We start from the raw sequence: 16,639 nt of genomic DNA, 5'->3' as shown, positions 1-16,639 counted from the left end.
ATTTTCAGCTCTGCTGTCACAGGCGAGAAATAAAGACTGAAGGTTAAGTGTAGAAAGGAGTAATTGAAATGGAAGTATGAAGCCCTCAGGAGGAACCAGTTCGATTAAGTGCTGTGACAGAAATTCTTGTCATATTTTAGTCGTCACTCAAATAGTCTGAATGTTTAAATGATTACATTTCATCACATATCTGCCTTTTTCCTCCTCAAGTGCAAACATCAGTTCTGTTATAGTGTGTGTTTATGTAAAGTTACGTGAGGGAGTTATGTCTATGTTTGCCATTTGTTGTAAATTCTCCTGTTCTCCTGATATGATTGATTAATTCTGACGCAGAATAGTAAAATGAAACACTAAGGCTACCTCATACCTTTGACTCTTTCACATCAGTACAGTAAACATAAACCTATGAGATAAGAAAAGATAATCCTTTGTTAATTCCATAGCAGAGAAATGTTCAGTGTTATAAAAGGGAAGAGCAAAATACAAAGAAGCAATAAATAGGTGAACAAGAAATATAAACAAGAGGCGAAAAAATAGGAATGATATGAATGAAAGAAAACACAAAAAGGAAACACTATGAACAAAAGATCATGTAGAAAATGGGAAACAACATAAAAAAGGAAATATAAAAATAGGAAACAATCTAAACAAAAGAAAATATATAAAAAAACAGACAGTAAACAATATGTAGAATAAAAGCAAGAAACAGACTCAACAAGTGAAAACCAGTAGCCAGTTAGCTTATCTTAGCACAAAGACTGGAAATAGGGGCTAGCCTGGTTCTGTCCTACAAAATACACCCACGCCACAGAACCCTCTAAAGTTTACTAATTAACACATTATATTGTTCAAATTTTTGCTTTTTTGGTTTGTCTTTGCATGGATTAAACAAACAAGATATAACATGTTTATTATTGAGCTTTAGACAGAGCCAGACCAGCTGTTTCCTGTCTATATCCTAATCTAAACTAACCTGCTGCAAATTGTAGTCTTTTTTTAAATTTATACCAGGAGTGCCAAAACTTTTTCATTATGTTTACTGTCTTTATGCTAAGCTAACCGGATGCTGATTGTAGCCTTGTATTTAACTGACAGACATACAAGTGAACTACCAATCTTATCATCTAACTATCTGCTGTTCCTTCCTGACTGTTACTCTGCCCGCCATGCTCAGATTCTAATAACAATCCAAAGTATTTAAATAACATTTTTTGTTCACAGAAAATAAAACCTCAGTTTATTTATCAGCAGTTATTTATATTATTATTTCTTAACAATTAATTATAAATTTCTTTTCACTAGGAACATCTGTCAGGGCAAATTAAACTTCATAGCAGGCCAGCTTTTGGCTGCCCTGCTTATACTGTCCATATAACGACAGATCGGGTTTTCCTTGGGATTTTATTTCTATGTGACGCACATCTACACACTTAACCACAAGAATACAAGAGTTCAATGAGGTAATTTAGCATCTAGATAATTCTGTTTTCCAGCATAAATGAAGGGTTGCAGTTTATGCAGAAGACAGCTTTAAGTCCTCTATATGACCAGATTTATTTATTTATTGAGCGTACACATTAATTACTGCACATTGTTCAGTATACATATGAAAAAAACATTTTAAAATCATGTTAGAGATGCACTGATTGAGATTGCAGAGAAAATGACAAAGCGTGGTTAAAGAATAATAACGTAAACAGAAGGTTTCCAAAATTAGTTGATTACAAGAATGTTTTCTAAAACCACTCAGTGATTTGTTCATTAATCAGCTGTTACATCTGATAGAAAGAATAAATAACGGCTGTTGTGGGCTGTTTATTATAAAAGGTATGTTATGGTTTTCAGACAGAAAGTCTGTCAGATAAATATAGGAAAAAAGATGCAGGTAAGATAAAGTAGGCATGTTTAGAATGACAAAACACCACATAATAGCAACGGAGCTGTTTTTTGTGGAAATGGAAATAAAGCTTATAGTTTATTTCCGGAGCTTTAAGCTGTCAGGAGCCGTGGATGAGGATGTTTTAAGGCGATTTGAAGACAGTTCGGGTTTGTATAAGATTTAAATTGCTTTAAAAGCACAATTTATGATCCAAACAAAATTCAAATCTCAGGATTGGATTGATCACTCACATACCATGATGACAAGTTTTGCAGGTCCAAAAAAAAAACACTTGTCAGCAACAAACAGTTGGTTATAAATGCTTCCTGATGCTTCACATTTATGTAACCTCCCTGAGCATTTGTATCCGTGCTCATTTTAATGATAATAGCGTCTTACAGTTAAAGGCAATCATGTGATCAAACACCCCCTCTGTCATCTGATGCGATTATGCTGCATGTTGTTGAGAATATGCAACCAGCCTGCAATACACACCACTTGTATCGTACCACAGATGTAAATCTAAAGTTATTTTCTCCCACAAATACAAGCAACCTTAAAAGTTCTTCTTACCCCTCGTTTCTGCTCTGATACTCATCATGTGAGTGGAAGCACTCCTGAAATAATCCTTCCACATTTTCTGCATTTATTTATATCAACACTGTTTGACAACCCCACCACTCGAGGCAGATGGCTGCCCACCCTGAGCCTGGTTCTGCACGAGGTTTCTGACTGTTATAAATAAAAGTTTTTCCTCACCGCTGTTGCTTAGTGCTTGCTCATGGTGGGAATTGTTTGGTCTCTGCAAATAATGTCATGAGGAGTACAGTCTAGACCTGCTATATATGAAAAATGGCCTGAAATAACTGTATAACAATAAAAACTGACCTGACTTGACTCCATCACAGAGTGTATGGGTTGTAGCCGCTGCAGTAGTGGGACAGTCACAGGTTGCACTAAATCAAAGATCGCTTGCGGTGATTTTTTCTCGGTCTGGTTGAAAAAGGAACAAATGCAGGTATTGTTTGACTGGAGTAGTTTCTGTTGTACTTGGTACAATGCTATTTTGGTCCATACCTCAAAGGCATTGAGTACTGATACCCCAAAATAATGATGTCTACAAGCAAAGTTTGATCACAGGGATTATCAGATAATAGACCCAGGTTTTATGATGTAGACTAGTGATTCTCAACTTCGGGGTCAACACCTCCAAGGTGGTCGCAAGATTTTCTGAGGGTCACCAGATGATTGTGGAGAATAAAAAAAAATAATACACTGTGGCAAACAGCATAGAACGAGGGCCGAGAAGCAGCTCTTAAAGACATTAGCCCTTTAAAGACATTCAACATACGTTTATGTTATGTTGAAAAGAAAACCAAATTTTGAAGATGGTCAAGACGACATAACATGTATAAAGTCACATCTTAAGTTAGCTAATGTAAGCAAAAAGTTAATCCACATCAAGCTAGTTACATCTGATAGCTAGTGTTAGTAAAACACTAGCTAGCCAATCTATATTAATCATTGGATGCCTAGCTAGTTAGCAACTTTTCTTTGCTAACATTAGCTAACTTAAAAACCCCCCAATCACCTTTTTCAGCTGAAACCTGTTGCATATACGCATAATAGTGTTATTGATTGATTCAGGTCCAATATTTTAATACAAAGTATCTGAATTCTGTATATTCTATAATAGTGACTGCTACTTTCTATTGGTTGATCTGAGGCCGTCCGCCCGACATAAAAAACAAACAAACAACATGTTACAACTCTGCCTTCTGATCAGTCTTGAGTGGGAGTCGGTGATACAGCGCTTATTTTCAAGTACTTGTCGAGACTCATCATTTACAGTATAAACTCTTCCGTTCTTTGCCATGTTTAAGCATTTTTGGTTGAAGTTAGGCTCAGACTTGGGGTTGAAGTTATACTTTTAGAGGTCTCCTAGCAACATCTTCTACCCATCTTCAATTTTTTTTTTTTTTGTCAACATAGATGAGCCGAGCACATAGCAAATCTAAGTGGAAACAGAAGAGGAGAAAGTTGACTGAGGTTCTATCGGGTACCAAGCTGGAGCAAAGAGCAAAAGAGGGCGGGACTTCTGAAGAGTCAGTTACTAACATAAACCACCAAGTAGCAAACTTAACAAACTACTCAGTCCAGCGTGATGGGAAATGAGGGCCATAATTTAGATTGGACGCGGGGGTTGCAAACACCTACCTGATATTTCTCACAGGTCGTGACTCAAAAAGGTTGATGTAGAGGACTGGTGGTGTGCTCAGAAACTTTGACCTGTAACTGTAGCACATGTCTAAGGCTTGTTGGTAGCGTGCTGCATGTGTTTGGAGATGTCGCCCTGGGGAAATAAGTGTGACTGGAGGAGATTAATAAGAAACACTTAGAAAACAGCGGGCTTACAGCCTGACGAATATGAACCCCCGACAACAGCACAGGCAGTACACAATAAACTCTCAGCCCCTGTGGGTTTGAACCCCTAAATAGCCGTAAAACATGGCTGCAGCTGTACAAATACAGTTTCAAGGGTAAAACAAGGACAGACAGGGATGCCTGAGCCCTAGAGGAAAATAGAGTATTGAAACCTTGTTCCTATCAAATAATACTTTCGTCTTTTTTCCCCCACTTGTGATCTTACATGTCCCCAAAGCTCCGTCCACGAACGGCAAAACTGTGTCTCTTTAATAATACTCTCCCTCCCTCCCTTCCTCCTTTTTTTTATGCCATTTTCTTGCCTCCCTCAATACCCACCCTTCTCCTCCCCCTCCTTTTGCTCTGCGGTTGCCATGACAACAGCAGCACTGCACCATTCATCTGTTGGAGACCTGGGCTCCTGTTCCTGTAGAAAGAGTGCGCCTCTCACATCTATACATAACACGCTAAGCGCTAATGCAGTCACGGAGGCGAATGAGGAGCTCAGTCCTGTCGGTGCTCCTCATAGGGAAAAAAGCTCCCCCGTGCTTTTTTTTTTTCTTTTTCTTTTTTCTTTTCGTAGCGGCGAAGGTTTCGGTCACCTGCCAGCCCTCGGTACTCCTTCCATCGCAGAGGTGTCACCTCTGTGTCCCCCAGTGACACAGTGACTGCTGCGTTCTTCCTTCCTCCTTCCCTTTTCCTCCCTCTCTTTCCTCCTCCTCCTCCTCCTCTCGCTCCTCCCGTCCCTGCCATATCTGCCTGGCTCTGTATCATTTACTGCGACTGAATTGAGCGGGCAGCATCAGCAGCACTGAAACCTGTGGAGATTTCCTCAGAAAGGAAACAAGAGAGGGGGAGAGCTTCTGTTCCTCCATCCTCCACCCCTCCTGCTTGGCTGCAGGTGTTTTTCTCCTCCTTTTTTCTTCTCTTTTTTTTTCTTTTTTTTTGATGAACTGGTCATCGCTCAGAGAGGAAGGACTGCTCGTGTCGCTGGAGGGGGAAGGAGGGGAGCTGGTGCCGTATTCCAGCCTTCAGGAATGCGAGATCTGGTTTGAGAATGGTGAGCCCCTACCTGCCACACCCTCTTTTGCTTGTTTCATTCCTCCATCTGTGCCTGCAAACTGTGCCCCCCCCCCATCCCCTCCCACCCACCTTCTCTTTTCACCTGCTGCTCCACCTTTTGCTCAGGCCAGGCCTGCCTGCTCTGTGATCTCACTCACAGCTGTGTCGGCCACTGGTTCGAATGACGTTTGTGCAGACATGGGGCTGATGGGAGGAGCACAGGAAAGTAATTTCTCTCTGTGAAATGATGCATTTGTCAAAGGGCTGCACTCTAATGACAATGTAGGCTCGAGGACCTGTGAATCAACCAGAGTGCGATAATGTAAGTGTTTTTTCGTGGCGAGCTGCTCTGTTTCATGCGTCAGCGTGGGTGAGCATTCAATTGTCTTTGAGTGTGTGTGTGTGTGTGTGTGTGTGTCTAAGCACAAGCTGTAGGCGGCTAATGGTGCTTGTTCTTGTTGTTGTGTGTCTCACTTTTCCTTCCAGAGCATCATATGTAGCATATGGTTGCGTAAATGGGCTGAAGTTGGTGGGGAATAGTTTTTCCCCTCTCCATGCAGCAGCAGCAGCAGCAGCAGTGGCAGCAGCTTGTTGTTGTGTACCAGAATCACCCAGTCATGTGCTGGGATCTGGTTCCTCCTTCCAGTTCCAGTGCTGCAGGCTGCCTGGCTCGTCCCAGGGGACTGCTAGCTGGTGTGTGAACAGAACAAAATGTCTCAATAACACTGTCTGCCAGCAAAACACAAGCACCTCATCAGCAGCTGCTATTGCTAGTCTCAGGTGAATGGTTTTTGATGAGGCGCCCACAGCCAGTTTTCACACCACTTAGTATCGCCACCTGGAGAGTGCTTTGATGAGCTTACTTTGTCAGCTGTCATTCAGGATGGATCGGACTGGCAATGACACTAAGTACTCCAATATCAGGGTGGCTAAGTAGCCATGTTGATTGTGTCCAAGGTGGAAGAATTTAGGATGTCTAGTGGGATTAACTGTGATGGAGGAGGGTCCACAGTGATATACAGCATCCCTCCATGGTTATGACACAAGGCTTTTTGTGTTATCTCTCCTCCTCTCTAGACATTTAGCTGAGTGATGATTGTCTGGCAAGAATCTAAAGATAGCGATTCAACCGGAACAAAGGAATATACACTCAAGAAAAATATGATCGCAACACTTTTTTGGCTCCCAAAGATTTAAGACCTCTTCTGTGTACACAAAAAGTTTATTTCTCATATTGTGCTCAAATCTACTCTTCTCTGTTGCCAATCCAGAGATGCTGATTAAACAGCTTGATTATGACCAGGGTTGTACTATGTTGATGCTGATACCAGTATCGGAAAATGCCTCGGATGCTGCCTGAAATGCTGGTATCTTATCGGCGAGTGTGCGAGCCTGTGCACAGATCTGACACTGATGTTCTGTGGCATTCACTGTCTAACCTCTTAAACCTGAGTCAGGCCATATAACAATGATAGCAATCATATCACTTCCATGCAGGGTTAGCATACAACTGCTCAATAATTTAAATGCACTGGTATTGGATTGGTGCTCAGTATTGGCCAACACAGAAAGTTCAGGTGTCAGAATCGGTATTGGGAAGGAAAAAAATGGTACTGAAACATCTCTAATTATGACACAGGTGTAAAAGGGCACTCTAAGGTGCAGTTTGATGCTGAAAAAATACTGAACTGTGGCTGTTTCACATCAGGCCACCAGGCAAAGTCATGACCCGCCCTGTTCTGCTCCTGATTGGCTAATACTTATTGCCTTTGATGGTTGGGTTGGTGAGGTTTAGACATGAGGACAGACTGTTTATGGTTAGGGTAAGAATATCAGGATAAGGCAATCAGAGGTAGAATGGGGCAAGTCATGATTTTGCCCACCTGGGAAAAAAAATTGGCATCTGTAGCCCTTTGTTGAATAGCCATAGTTAAGTGCCTAATAAATGTATTTTTTTCCAACATGAAACTGCACATGTTGTGACCTATTAAGTTTTTTACCCAGGAGAGCAAAGTCATGACTTGCCCTGCTCTGCCTCTCACTGGCGAGTGCTGGTTGCCTTCTTTGGTTGGGTTGGTTAGATTTAGGTGTAGCCAGGAATAAAATATTTCAGCGCCCAGTAAATGTCATTTTTTCTAGATAAAACTACACATTTTAGATTGGCATTTTATTGTGACCAGTCCAAGGAACACCTGTGCAGTAATCACACTGTTTAATCAGCATGTCTATATGCCACACCTGTCAGGTGGATGGATTACACGAGAAGGAGAAGCGCTCACCGACACAGATTTCAACACAGTTTGTGAGCAAAACCTTTTGTGTGCACAGAAGAAGTCTCGGATCTTTTTCTTCAACTACTTCATGAAAAACTGGAGCAAAAACAAAAGTGTTACGTTGGAGACAGTTATAGAACTTGCAATAGAAAATATACACCGCATTGTCTGAAAATACCCAGTGAAAATATGTGAAACAGTATGGTTGGTGACGTGGCAGACACAGCACGGTGTGTTTTCCAAGGTTATTCTCATCTCTGCTTCCTCCTTACTTCTTGAAGTGCTTTGTAGTCTATAGCAGTGCCTATGATCGCATATTTATTCACAAGACAAGTCACTTAAGCCCGGCTTTGAAATGTGGGCAATTGATGTGGCCCACTTACCTGAAAATCAGCCAAATAAAACCTCATACCCTCTGCAGTGGTTCAGAGTGATATTGATTTATATAATTGCTCAATTTCCCTCCCTTGCAATCCCTTGAGTGTGTGTCAGACAAATGGCTCGTGAGCCTAAGATAAGTTGCGAAATAAATATGACAGACCGTCTAAAACCCAGCCTCTTCCATAACTTAACCTGACACACAATGTAGAAAATGTAGCTGGACTTTAATGCCTCTAAAAATGAATGTGATGTAAGTTTGGATTGTAGGCTATACGCACCATTTAGCGACAGTGTGGGTCTGGGTTTCTGATGGAGCTGCGGCTCTGTCTCACCACTCAATCCTGATCACAAAAGCAGCCTGCTGAGTGACTCTATTGACGGGCCGGCACAGTCTGTACGACGCGTGACACCCTGGCTATAAATCAAGCATCGACGACACCACTGTCCTTTAAAATCCCCCACTTTGTTGTGTCTGTGCTAAAGGTTAGAAGAGGAATCTAATTATGAGCTACTGGAGTTGTTGAGAACTAGTTGGAAGGTGTCATCTTCCCCCGTTGTCAATCACGTGACCCAGCAACTCTCGCCCTCAGCTTTTTACACAAATGAAAGTCCATTTCCTTTACAGTCAGACTCGGGCAGCACTTCTCAAATGTGTAGAATTTGAATTAGTCATCAAGGGAGTCAGTACTGCTAACTCCCTAACAACTCCCAGGGATCTGGAATTACAGTCTTGTATTATGATGAGAGAAGACAAAGTTAGTGCCACCATTAGCCAGATGAAGTCATCCTCTTGTGTTCCTGATCCCCCTCTGACCATGCTCTTTAAAGTCAGCTTCCAGTGTCTGTGCCAGGTAACAACCTGCAATTAAAATTCTCCCCCAAAGCCTTCAAAACAGCTCCCATATACCCTCTGCTGAAGAAATGCAACCCAGTGAGCGCAAGGCCTTGCAATTACAGGTCCATCTGTAATCTCCCTTTCCTAAGTAAACTTCTAAAGAAAGATGCTTTAAATTACATACCTAATCACCGAAATGACAGCGGCATATTTCAAGTTTTAGACATGGTATTGAGCCAGAAAACCCTGAGAAAAGTGATACAGGAACTGAGAATAATTGCGGGTGCTAACAAAGTGTCTGTCCTTCGCACAGTGTTTGACACAGTAGATCATGACAATTTGATTAACAGTCTTGGGAAATTGGTGTCTTGGGTTGAGAACTTGTCTGGTTTCCTTTATACTTAACATTCTTTTTTTTGCGATAATGATTGTGGTGTTCCTCAAGGAACCGTTCTAGGTCCCTTTCTATTTTTTCTACATGATCCCACCACGATTAATTGATTAGACAGAAAGAAGAGAAAGAAAGAAAAATATTTTTAAATACTATTATTGTTATCAACTAATTTAATAATCAATTTCTTTATGTTGGTCCGTTCTCAAGCAAAAATGTCAAATATTTCTTTGTTCCAGCATCTTAATTGTAAGGATTTGTTCATGCTTTCTTTGTTGTTTTTGATGGTAAATGAAGAGTTTTTGGGTTTTGGACTGTTAATATTTTACAGACTAAAAAGTTCATTCTGAAAATAACTGGCAGTGAAATTGATAAGGAAAATAATCGTTGGATGCTGCTCGATGATCCCCATCATCACAGTGTCATTAACCACTGTTATGCAGATGATACACAATTTTATATTTAAGTTTATTCAGATGCATTAATGCCCAAAACTAAATGTGGGGAAAATATTCTAAAACACAAACAGATTAAAATGTATACAGAACTGAGAGTGACTGAGTCTTAATTCCCATTTCAACAAGATTATGGAATTATATATGTTATTATCTTATCTAAAAGAAGCGATCACATTGCTTATGCACTGCTCAGGCTAAACTAATTTATTCTGTAAGTTATTCTGTAAAGCTTTTAATGACCTTCTTACGATGCCAGATTCTTTCTTAGATATTTTAATTTTTCGTGCAGTAAAACTTGCTCAGTTGACACCTTGACCACACACAAGCAAACTTGCTCTGCATTTTTTTTAAATTCCAAAACCCATCTTTTGTCTTTTGGGTTTTTAATTTAGTTGCATCCAGGCCTTTCATGTTTTCTCCTTTGGTTTTACTCATAAATCTTTAATGAATGTCTGTTAGCATATTTTGCTATTTTATTGACAGAAAACATCGCATTGTCACTGCTTTTCTAAATCAAATCAAATAAAAAAGTGTTATTGGCATGAACAAAATATTTTTTTTAGTTTTCAAAATATTGTTTTATCTTTCTAAATTTCAGCCCTTTCACACAAAGCAAAATGCTTTATCTCTGCATGAGAGCTGCTACACAAATGAAGTTACTATTGCTACCGTACTACCCCGCACTGTGGTTGATGCTTAGATTTGGTTTTATCTGGATATTTAGCAGTACCTTCTGGAAAAAAACGCTGTAGAGAGGAAAAGAGAAACCCGCAGTGTGCTATTAATAGCGATGATAATGATTTGCTTACAAAACAGAGCAGTGGGTTACATATACCACCTCACTGCTTTCTGCGAATGCTGATGGTGGAGAGCTGAGCAAACACTTCTCTGTGAGACGTACTCACAGGCCTTAAGAAGTGTGTTATTGTGTGTGTGTCCATGCGTATCAAAAAAAAAAAAAAACCCTTACAGGCGACTGCACAGGACTGCACAATGACACCAGCCTCGGTATTAGCATTCACCACTTGTCTGTCTGCTGTTAACTTATTTGCTCAGTCATTTCAGGCCGCTGAACCGCTATGAGGCATTTGTCTGGATCACAGCTCTGACATTGTATGGCTGCAATCAGTCTGCTAACTATGTCTACTGGATTACATAAGAGCAACAATTGATTCCAGATTTTTTATTTTTTTTTTGTGGAAAGGGAGGCTTCTTTGATGTTGATTTTATGTTGTGCTGAAGATAATGCCAGACTATCAGAAACATCTTAATCGGAAGCCTCAAAAATCAGTCGCGTAATGCTTTTCCTCATTCATTCTCTTCTTTTAGTGCTTAATTTAATTCCTTAATTGAATAACAGCAGACAAACATCCAGCTCGTCCTGCTTTTCTCAATGACAAGGGTGTGGTCTCAAGTTGAGCGTAGCCGGGAGGTTATAAATATCCCCACTAGGGGCCGGACTCCAGTTGGGACAGAGGTCAAGGCAGCCTGGCTATTATTAGACTGCTGGATCAAGTGGTGTCCTTGGCAATTATGCTACTCTCACTTTCTTAAAGCGGGATCATATTTAACTTTGCAGCTTGCCGTTATCCTCAGCCCCCAGGAGCGCAGGCCTCCCATGCGTCCCGCTGAGGACGGGTGTGTGAAAAGTTCACGGTCACCCCTCCGTGTCACCATGAGAAAAGAAAGTTAACAGTGTTTGAGCAGCTCAGGGTTAACAATAGTCGCTGCGCCTCTACAGCTGAGTCATGAGGGCAGAGTCCTTCAGGAATGAAGGGTCTGTGCAGTGAAGTAGTCAGCTGCCCAGAAAGCCTGCAGTGTGGACCTAAGGAGGATGTACACAACAGGGATTTAGACCAGAGATGGTGTGATAAAAATAAAGCTGCTCAGAGAAAATAAGTGGTCCAGTGTGGCAAAATTTTATGAAACACTCCATTGATGTTCCTGAAATAGTGTCAAACTGGAGGGCTCTATTAAAACAACAATAATAATGTTTTAAAGTCTTAAAAAGTTTAAAATCCAATCATCTGAATTTTAAAATGTCTTAAAATGATTTTGACAGGTTCTAAACATTAGCATTAGCCTACTTTTACTACTACCCCTCTCACTGAAAGTATATCTAATTCTAGAAGTAATTAGATAAAAATGTTTCTGTTCATGTAAATTTCATTTATTATGGGTAAGTGTAAGTTCAACGAGATCTAGTATGAGAACAGTGCATTTAGTGCTTGTTAAAGCCTGTTGATAAGAGCTAATTTAATGCCTGCTGCACTTTGTTCAAGAAAATGCTCAAATTAGAACCAACTTGCATCTATGCCAACATTAAAAGTGGAAGTGCTCTTGACTTTGAATAAATTCATTTACGTTCTACTGTGCAAGTTATTCTGGGATTCCCATTTTCCTTAATATCTTTTGAACTTTTTTGCCAGCATGGATGGGAAATGGGTGTTAACAAAGTTATGGTCTTAAAAAGGCTTTTTGAAACCTGCAGAAACCCTGTTTAAAGTGCCTTTTCAAATGATGAAATGATGCACAAATAGTGGTAAGGTGCAAGCTCAGCTAAAAACCATGATAACAATACAGTCAAAATGTCAACAGAAAGGGCAGCCAGTAAAAAGCATAGAAGAATGTTTGTCAAATTTGCTTTTAAGGCAGATGTTTTGATTTTCTAGCCTGGCCTGTTCGTGCAGGATGTTCCACAGTGCTGTGAGTCCAGATGAGAAAACATCCCATCGTGTTTGATCAGTTGAGTTCGATCTTAACTTGAGAAGCACCGGTGTGAGGATCAGATCATCGCTCATGTTTGAACAGAGTGATATCTTGTGATGAATCAGTGCAAACAAACTTGCCGTCCTTCACACAGTAGATCAAGACATTTTGATTGACAGTTTGGAAATAGGTGGGTGTCTGGAGAAGTGTACTTGTCTGGTTCATTTCATACTTAACATATTTTTTTGTGATATTGGCTGTGGCGTTCCTCGAGGAACAATTCTAGATCCTTCTCTATTTTCTATGTACATAATTCCACATTGTCCTCATTATGTCATTTTCCACAGTTATGCAGGTGATACTGAATTTTCTTTTATACGACTTAGTAGAAAGAAAGTAGAAAGCTCGGTTAAAAACCCAGAAGGTCAATAAATAATATAGCTGGTTAAAAAACATAGAAAATGTCTCTAAAATGTTTTTAAGGAGGACTGTTTTGATTTTCTAGCCTCGAGTTTTTGTGCAGGATGTTCCACAGAACTGTGGGTCCAAATGGGAAAAAGTCCCATTGTGTTTGGTCAGTTGAGTTCAATATTAACTTGAGAACCACCTTAAAGACTGCGTGTAAATGTTTCTAATGTTGTTTACCACAGTTATTTGGTGACACGCAATTTTATTTTTCAGTTTGACCTGACAATCCTAATGTTTGAAGCTTATCAGTGCACTGCAAACAGAGTGAAACATATATGGACACAAAAGGGATTGAGAGTAGAGACAGTGTGATTAAAAAAAAAAATAAGTAAAGCTACAGAGCAAATAAATGGTCCAGTGTGGCAAAATTTTATGAAACATCCCATTGATCTTCTGAAAAGAGTGTCAAGCTACAGTGCTGTTATTATAAACGGTATACTTTATTAACAGTGTACTAAATAATGTTATAAAGTGCCTTTTGAAAAATTAAATGACGCATAAATAGGAGAAACTCTGAAACTTTTTAGGAGGACTTTTAATTTTGGAGCCTTGACTGTTCATGCAGTGCTGCGGGCTCACATGGGAAAAAAATCCCCATCGTGTTTGATCAGTCGAGTTCAATCTTAACTTGAGAACCACCTTAAAGGCCCTGCGTGAGGATTACTAATTAAATTTTGAACACATTTTAAAAGCCAATCAGATTTCTGATCACTGCTCTTGTTCTGAGGCTGGACTGCCGCATGCAGATCAATGCAATCAGTTCGTGATTTTGGACACTTTGATGGATAAACAGCTGGGAAAAGCTTCTCCAACATCTTCTCCTGCATAGAGCTACGTCCCCCAGATGTAGCTTTGATATCACTTTGTGGTATTGGTCTAATCCAGGCCCAACAAGGTTATGTGAAACGTTGAATTAACAGCTTTTTGGGTGAGAGAGAGAGCTCGGCTAATGAGCGTTCTTAGAAAATCAGCCCCTCCCTCTGCCTTTTTAAAATTCTGCCCGTGCCTCACCTTGCTCGGCTAATCCTCCCAAGGCTGTAATGATAGATACACAGACACTCACGCACATACATAAAAGAGGGAGAGGCAGTCTAGCTAATGGACTTGCACTTGCTGCTGACTGTCAGCAGCCTGTGTTTTGAGGCTCGCTGTGTTGCACAGCAACATCTGGCCTGCATTGTTTTGTTCAACAAGTCAAGCAGACGAGCACACAGAATCATCCGCGCTCTCTGAGCTGGATACACGCTGGGAACGAGCCTCTGGGTCATACATAAATACTGGTGGAATTAATTAAAATAACATGTCGAGAGTCCTCCGTATCAAGCCCGCATTCGTTTTCAGCCACATCTGTGATTCAAGTTTATGTATAATATATTAAAAGGGTACTCAATCAAATTTAGTAACCTTGCAGGACTGTTTTATTAGACTGCAGTAGATTTAAATAGAAGTGGAGATAATAAACAGGACAGTGAGTTTATGTTTCATGTATTGAAAAGCATGTCAAGTTACACGTTTGTTAAAATGAAAGCTTGGAAGAACAGAAACTTCATTTTATTTGGGATCAACTTTTACTTTTACTACTGTAAAATTAGTTGTTCTAACCTTATTAAATGAAGTCACACCCAACCTAAGTAAATAGGTTGAATGACCCTAATCAATAAAGTTTACCCAACAGAATTGCAGAAAAGAAAAACTTTAATCATCTTCAAATACTTTCCATGATTTCGTCTTCACTCAAAGAGTTATTTTTTGAGTGACTTGTCAGACTCTTAATCAACATATTATCCTTGTCAAAACCTGGTAACTACATCACCCACAATGCAGCTGGACTGCCAAGAGTTTGAGTTTGGTTGAGATTTGCGTGTGTCATGCATGAAGTGGCTCAGTGGAGTTTCCTTTTAAAGGAGTCGCAAAAGATGAGAAAGTGAAATTGAAATAATTTTGTTGCACCTTTTATTACATCTTTTTTGACTTCAAAGCGACATAATGTCACATAATCACAAAAAAATATGTCAGATTACCTAAAGATTTACATGATCACATGAGAATATACATGAGAATATATGTTAAATTTAACATTAACATGGAGAATATTGCAGGGGGGATATTATTAATGTATTGTCAATATTATCTTTTATCTTAAATGTGAGGATTTGCTGCTTTTTGTCTTTGTCATTTATGAGGGTAAATGAAGAGTCTTTGGGTTTTGGACCGTTGGTTTGACAAAAGAAGTAATTTGATGTCACTTTGCACTCTGGGAAATTATGATTAGCGTTCTTCCCAATTTTTGGAAATTTTATCGACTGATCTCGTGAAGATCATTGGAAGATTAATGCAGAAGACGCAGCCTTAGTCCAAATTCAAGCAAACTGTAAAAACGTTGTTGCATGAAAATTTGTTTTTCAAGAGTTTTGTCTCGTGTAAGACAGTAGAATAAAGTTCGTTGCACTGGACCTCAGTTTGACGTCAATATTTTAAACCATTTCATAATATATATCCTTGAAGTTAATGTGATATTGATTTAAGCATCACCCAGCTCTCTTGAAGAATATGAGGAGTTATTTGCAAAAACAGATAAAAGCTGTTCTTAAAATGAATAAACCAACACCAGATTGATCGATATTCACTTGAGCGCACAATAAACAATCGTGATTTATGAAAATTAAACATTTTTGATGTATTTTATCAATATAACTCTAGCTTGATTGATATTCCCTGGATTGCACACAACAAAACATGATTTAAATTGAGTATCTGTTTTAAATGGACCCCTCATGTATTGTGTGCAGGAACTCAGACCTATGTAAAAGCCTCTCTGTCGTCTTCACATTTGTAAATAAACTTGATGGAGACCACTTCAGCTCTGTCTGAGGCACATCAGACGAGGACAGCCACGGCACAAAGGATCAGAAGCCTCAGTCGCAGCGGCTCGCATCAATTCGTCAAATCGAGGTGGCGAGGGGAAGACCCGGTCCTGTAAAGCAGCTGAGAGCTGTCGATACAAAGAGATGTGAGCAAATGTGTTTGGACCTTGAAGCTTTTTGTGCCGCTGAAATCTCCCCTCTGCCTGCGTAGTTACCACCACCTTTCAGAAAAGGTGGACGAGACTCAGTCGTTTTCCCTGTGCTCTGCTGTTGCCATAGTGACCAGGGCCGCATGCTCGGTGGTTTTCTGTAAAGCTCCGCTTGGGTTGCAGACAGCTGGGCAATGTATGTCCTCACCCACATTATTGTTCTGTGCGTGTGTGTATGTTAACGTGTGGGCGCCTGTGTCTTTGTCTGAGTGGGTGCCTGAGGTCATATGTAAGTGAGACACCGGTGCAGACAATAATCATCACTGTAGAAATGTCTCCCTCCACTCTCTTATCGTTCTCTAATCTGCAGCAAATGAGAAACGAGAGTGTGCGTCGCATATTAGAGTTTCAATTCATATTCAGACCTTGTCATTTACTTGTTGAAAACCCAGGTTGTGTCTGAGGGGACTGTCACGTTGAAAAGACGCTCCCCTCTCTCCTCTTTCATATGCACAACTCCCTGCATGCATACGTGGATTTGAATCACAATGTTGACTTGCTTTCTTTTTTGTTTATTCCACCAAAGGCTGTGTGCGCGTACGTGCCGACAATCTTGGGAATAGAGATCAGCTTTTTTACATTTTCACATTGTCGTTCGGCTTATTTACTGTCACCGATCTCCCCTCCCCTTTCTCACTCTAATCTCACATGTACACTTGCATACATGCCGCATGCATATTCATACT

At 40.1% G+C, this 16,639-nt stretch overlaps 1 protein-coding gene across 8 annotated transcripts in view; it reads left to right on the top strand.

Moving 5' to 3' along the window:
• Positions 1 to 16,639, top strand: part of tanc2b (tetratricopeptide repeat, ankyrin repeat and coiled-coil containing 2b) — a 242,583-nt gene that overhangs the window by 134,245 nt on the left and 91,699 nt on the right. For 2 of the 8 annotated variants that reach the window (XM_084740361.1, XM_084740360.1), the window contains exon 1: positions 4,602 to 5,363. The exons of the other annotated variants lie outside the window; for them this stretch is intronic. In XM_084740361.1, coding sequence (XP_084596487.1) covers positions 5,252 to 5,363 — 112 coding nt within the window. In that variant the 5' untranslated portion in view covers positions 4,602 to 5,251. Of the gene's footprint in view, positions 1 to 4,601; positions 5,364 to 16,639 lie in introns of those variants that run through there. 8 annotated transcript variants of the gene reach the window in all.

The sequence above is a fragment of the Lutjanus erythropterus genome, chromosome 17, assembly GCF_056507025.1.
Source record: "Lutjanus erythropterus isolate fLutEry1 chromosome 17, fLutEry1.hap2, whole genome shotgun sequence".
Classification (NCBI taxonomy): domain Eukaryota; kingdom Metazoa; phylum Chordata; class Actinopteri; order Lutjaniformes; family Lutjanidae; genus Lutjanus; species Lutjanus erythropterus.
Note: the sequence above shows the minus strand (reverse complement) of the source record. Positions and strands in the feature narration are given on the sequence as shown.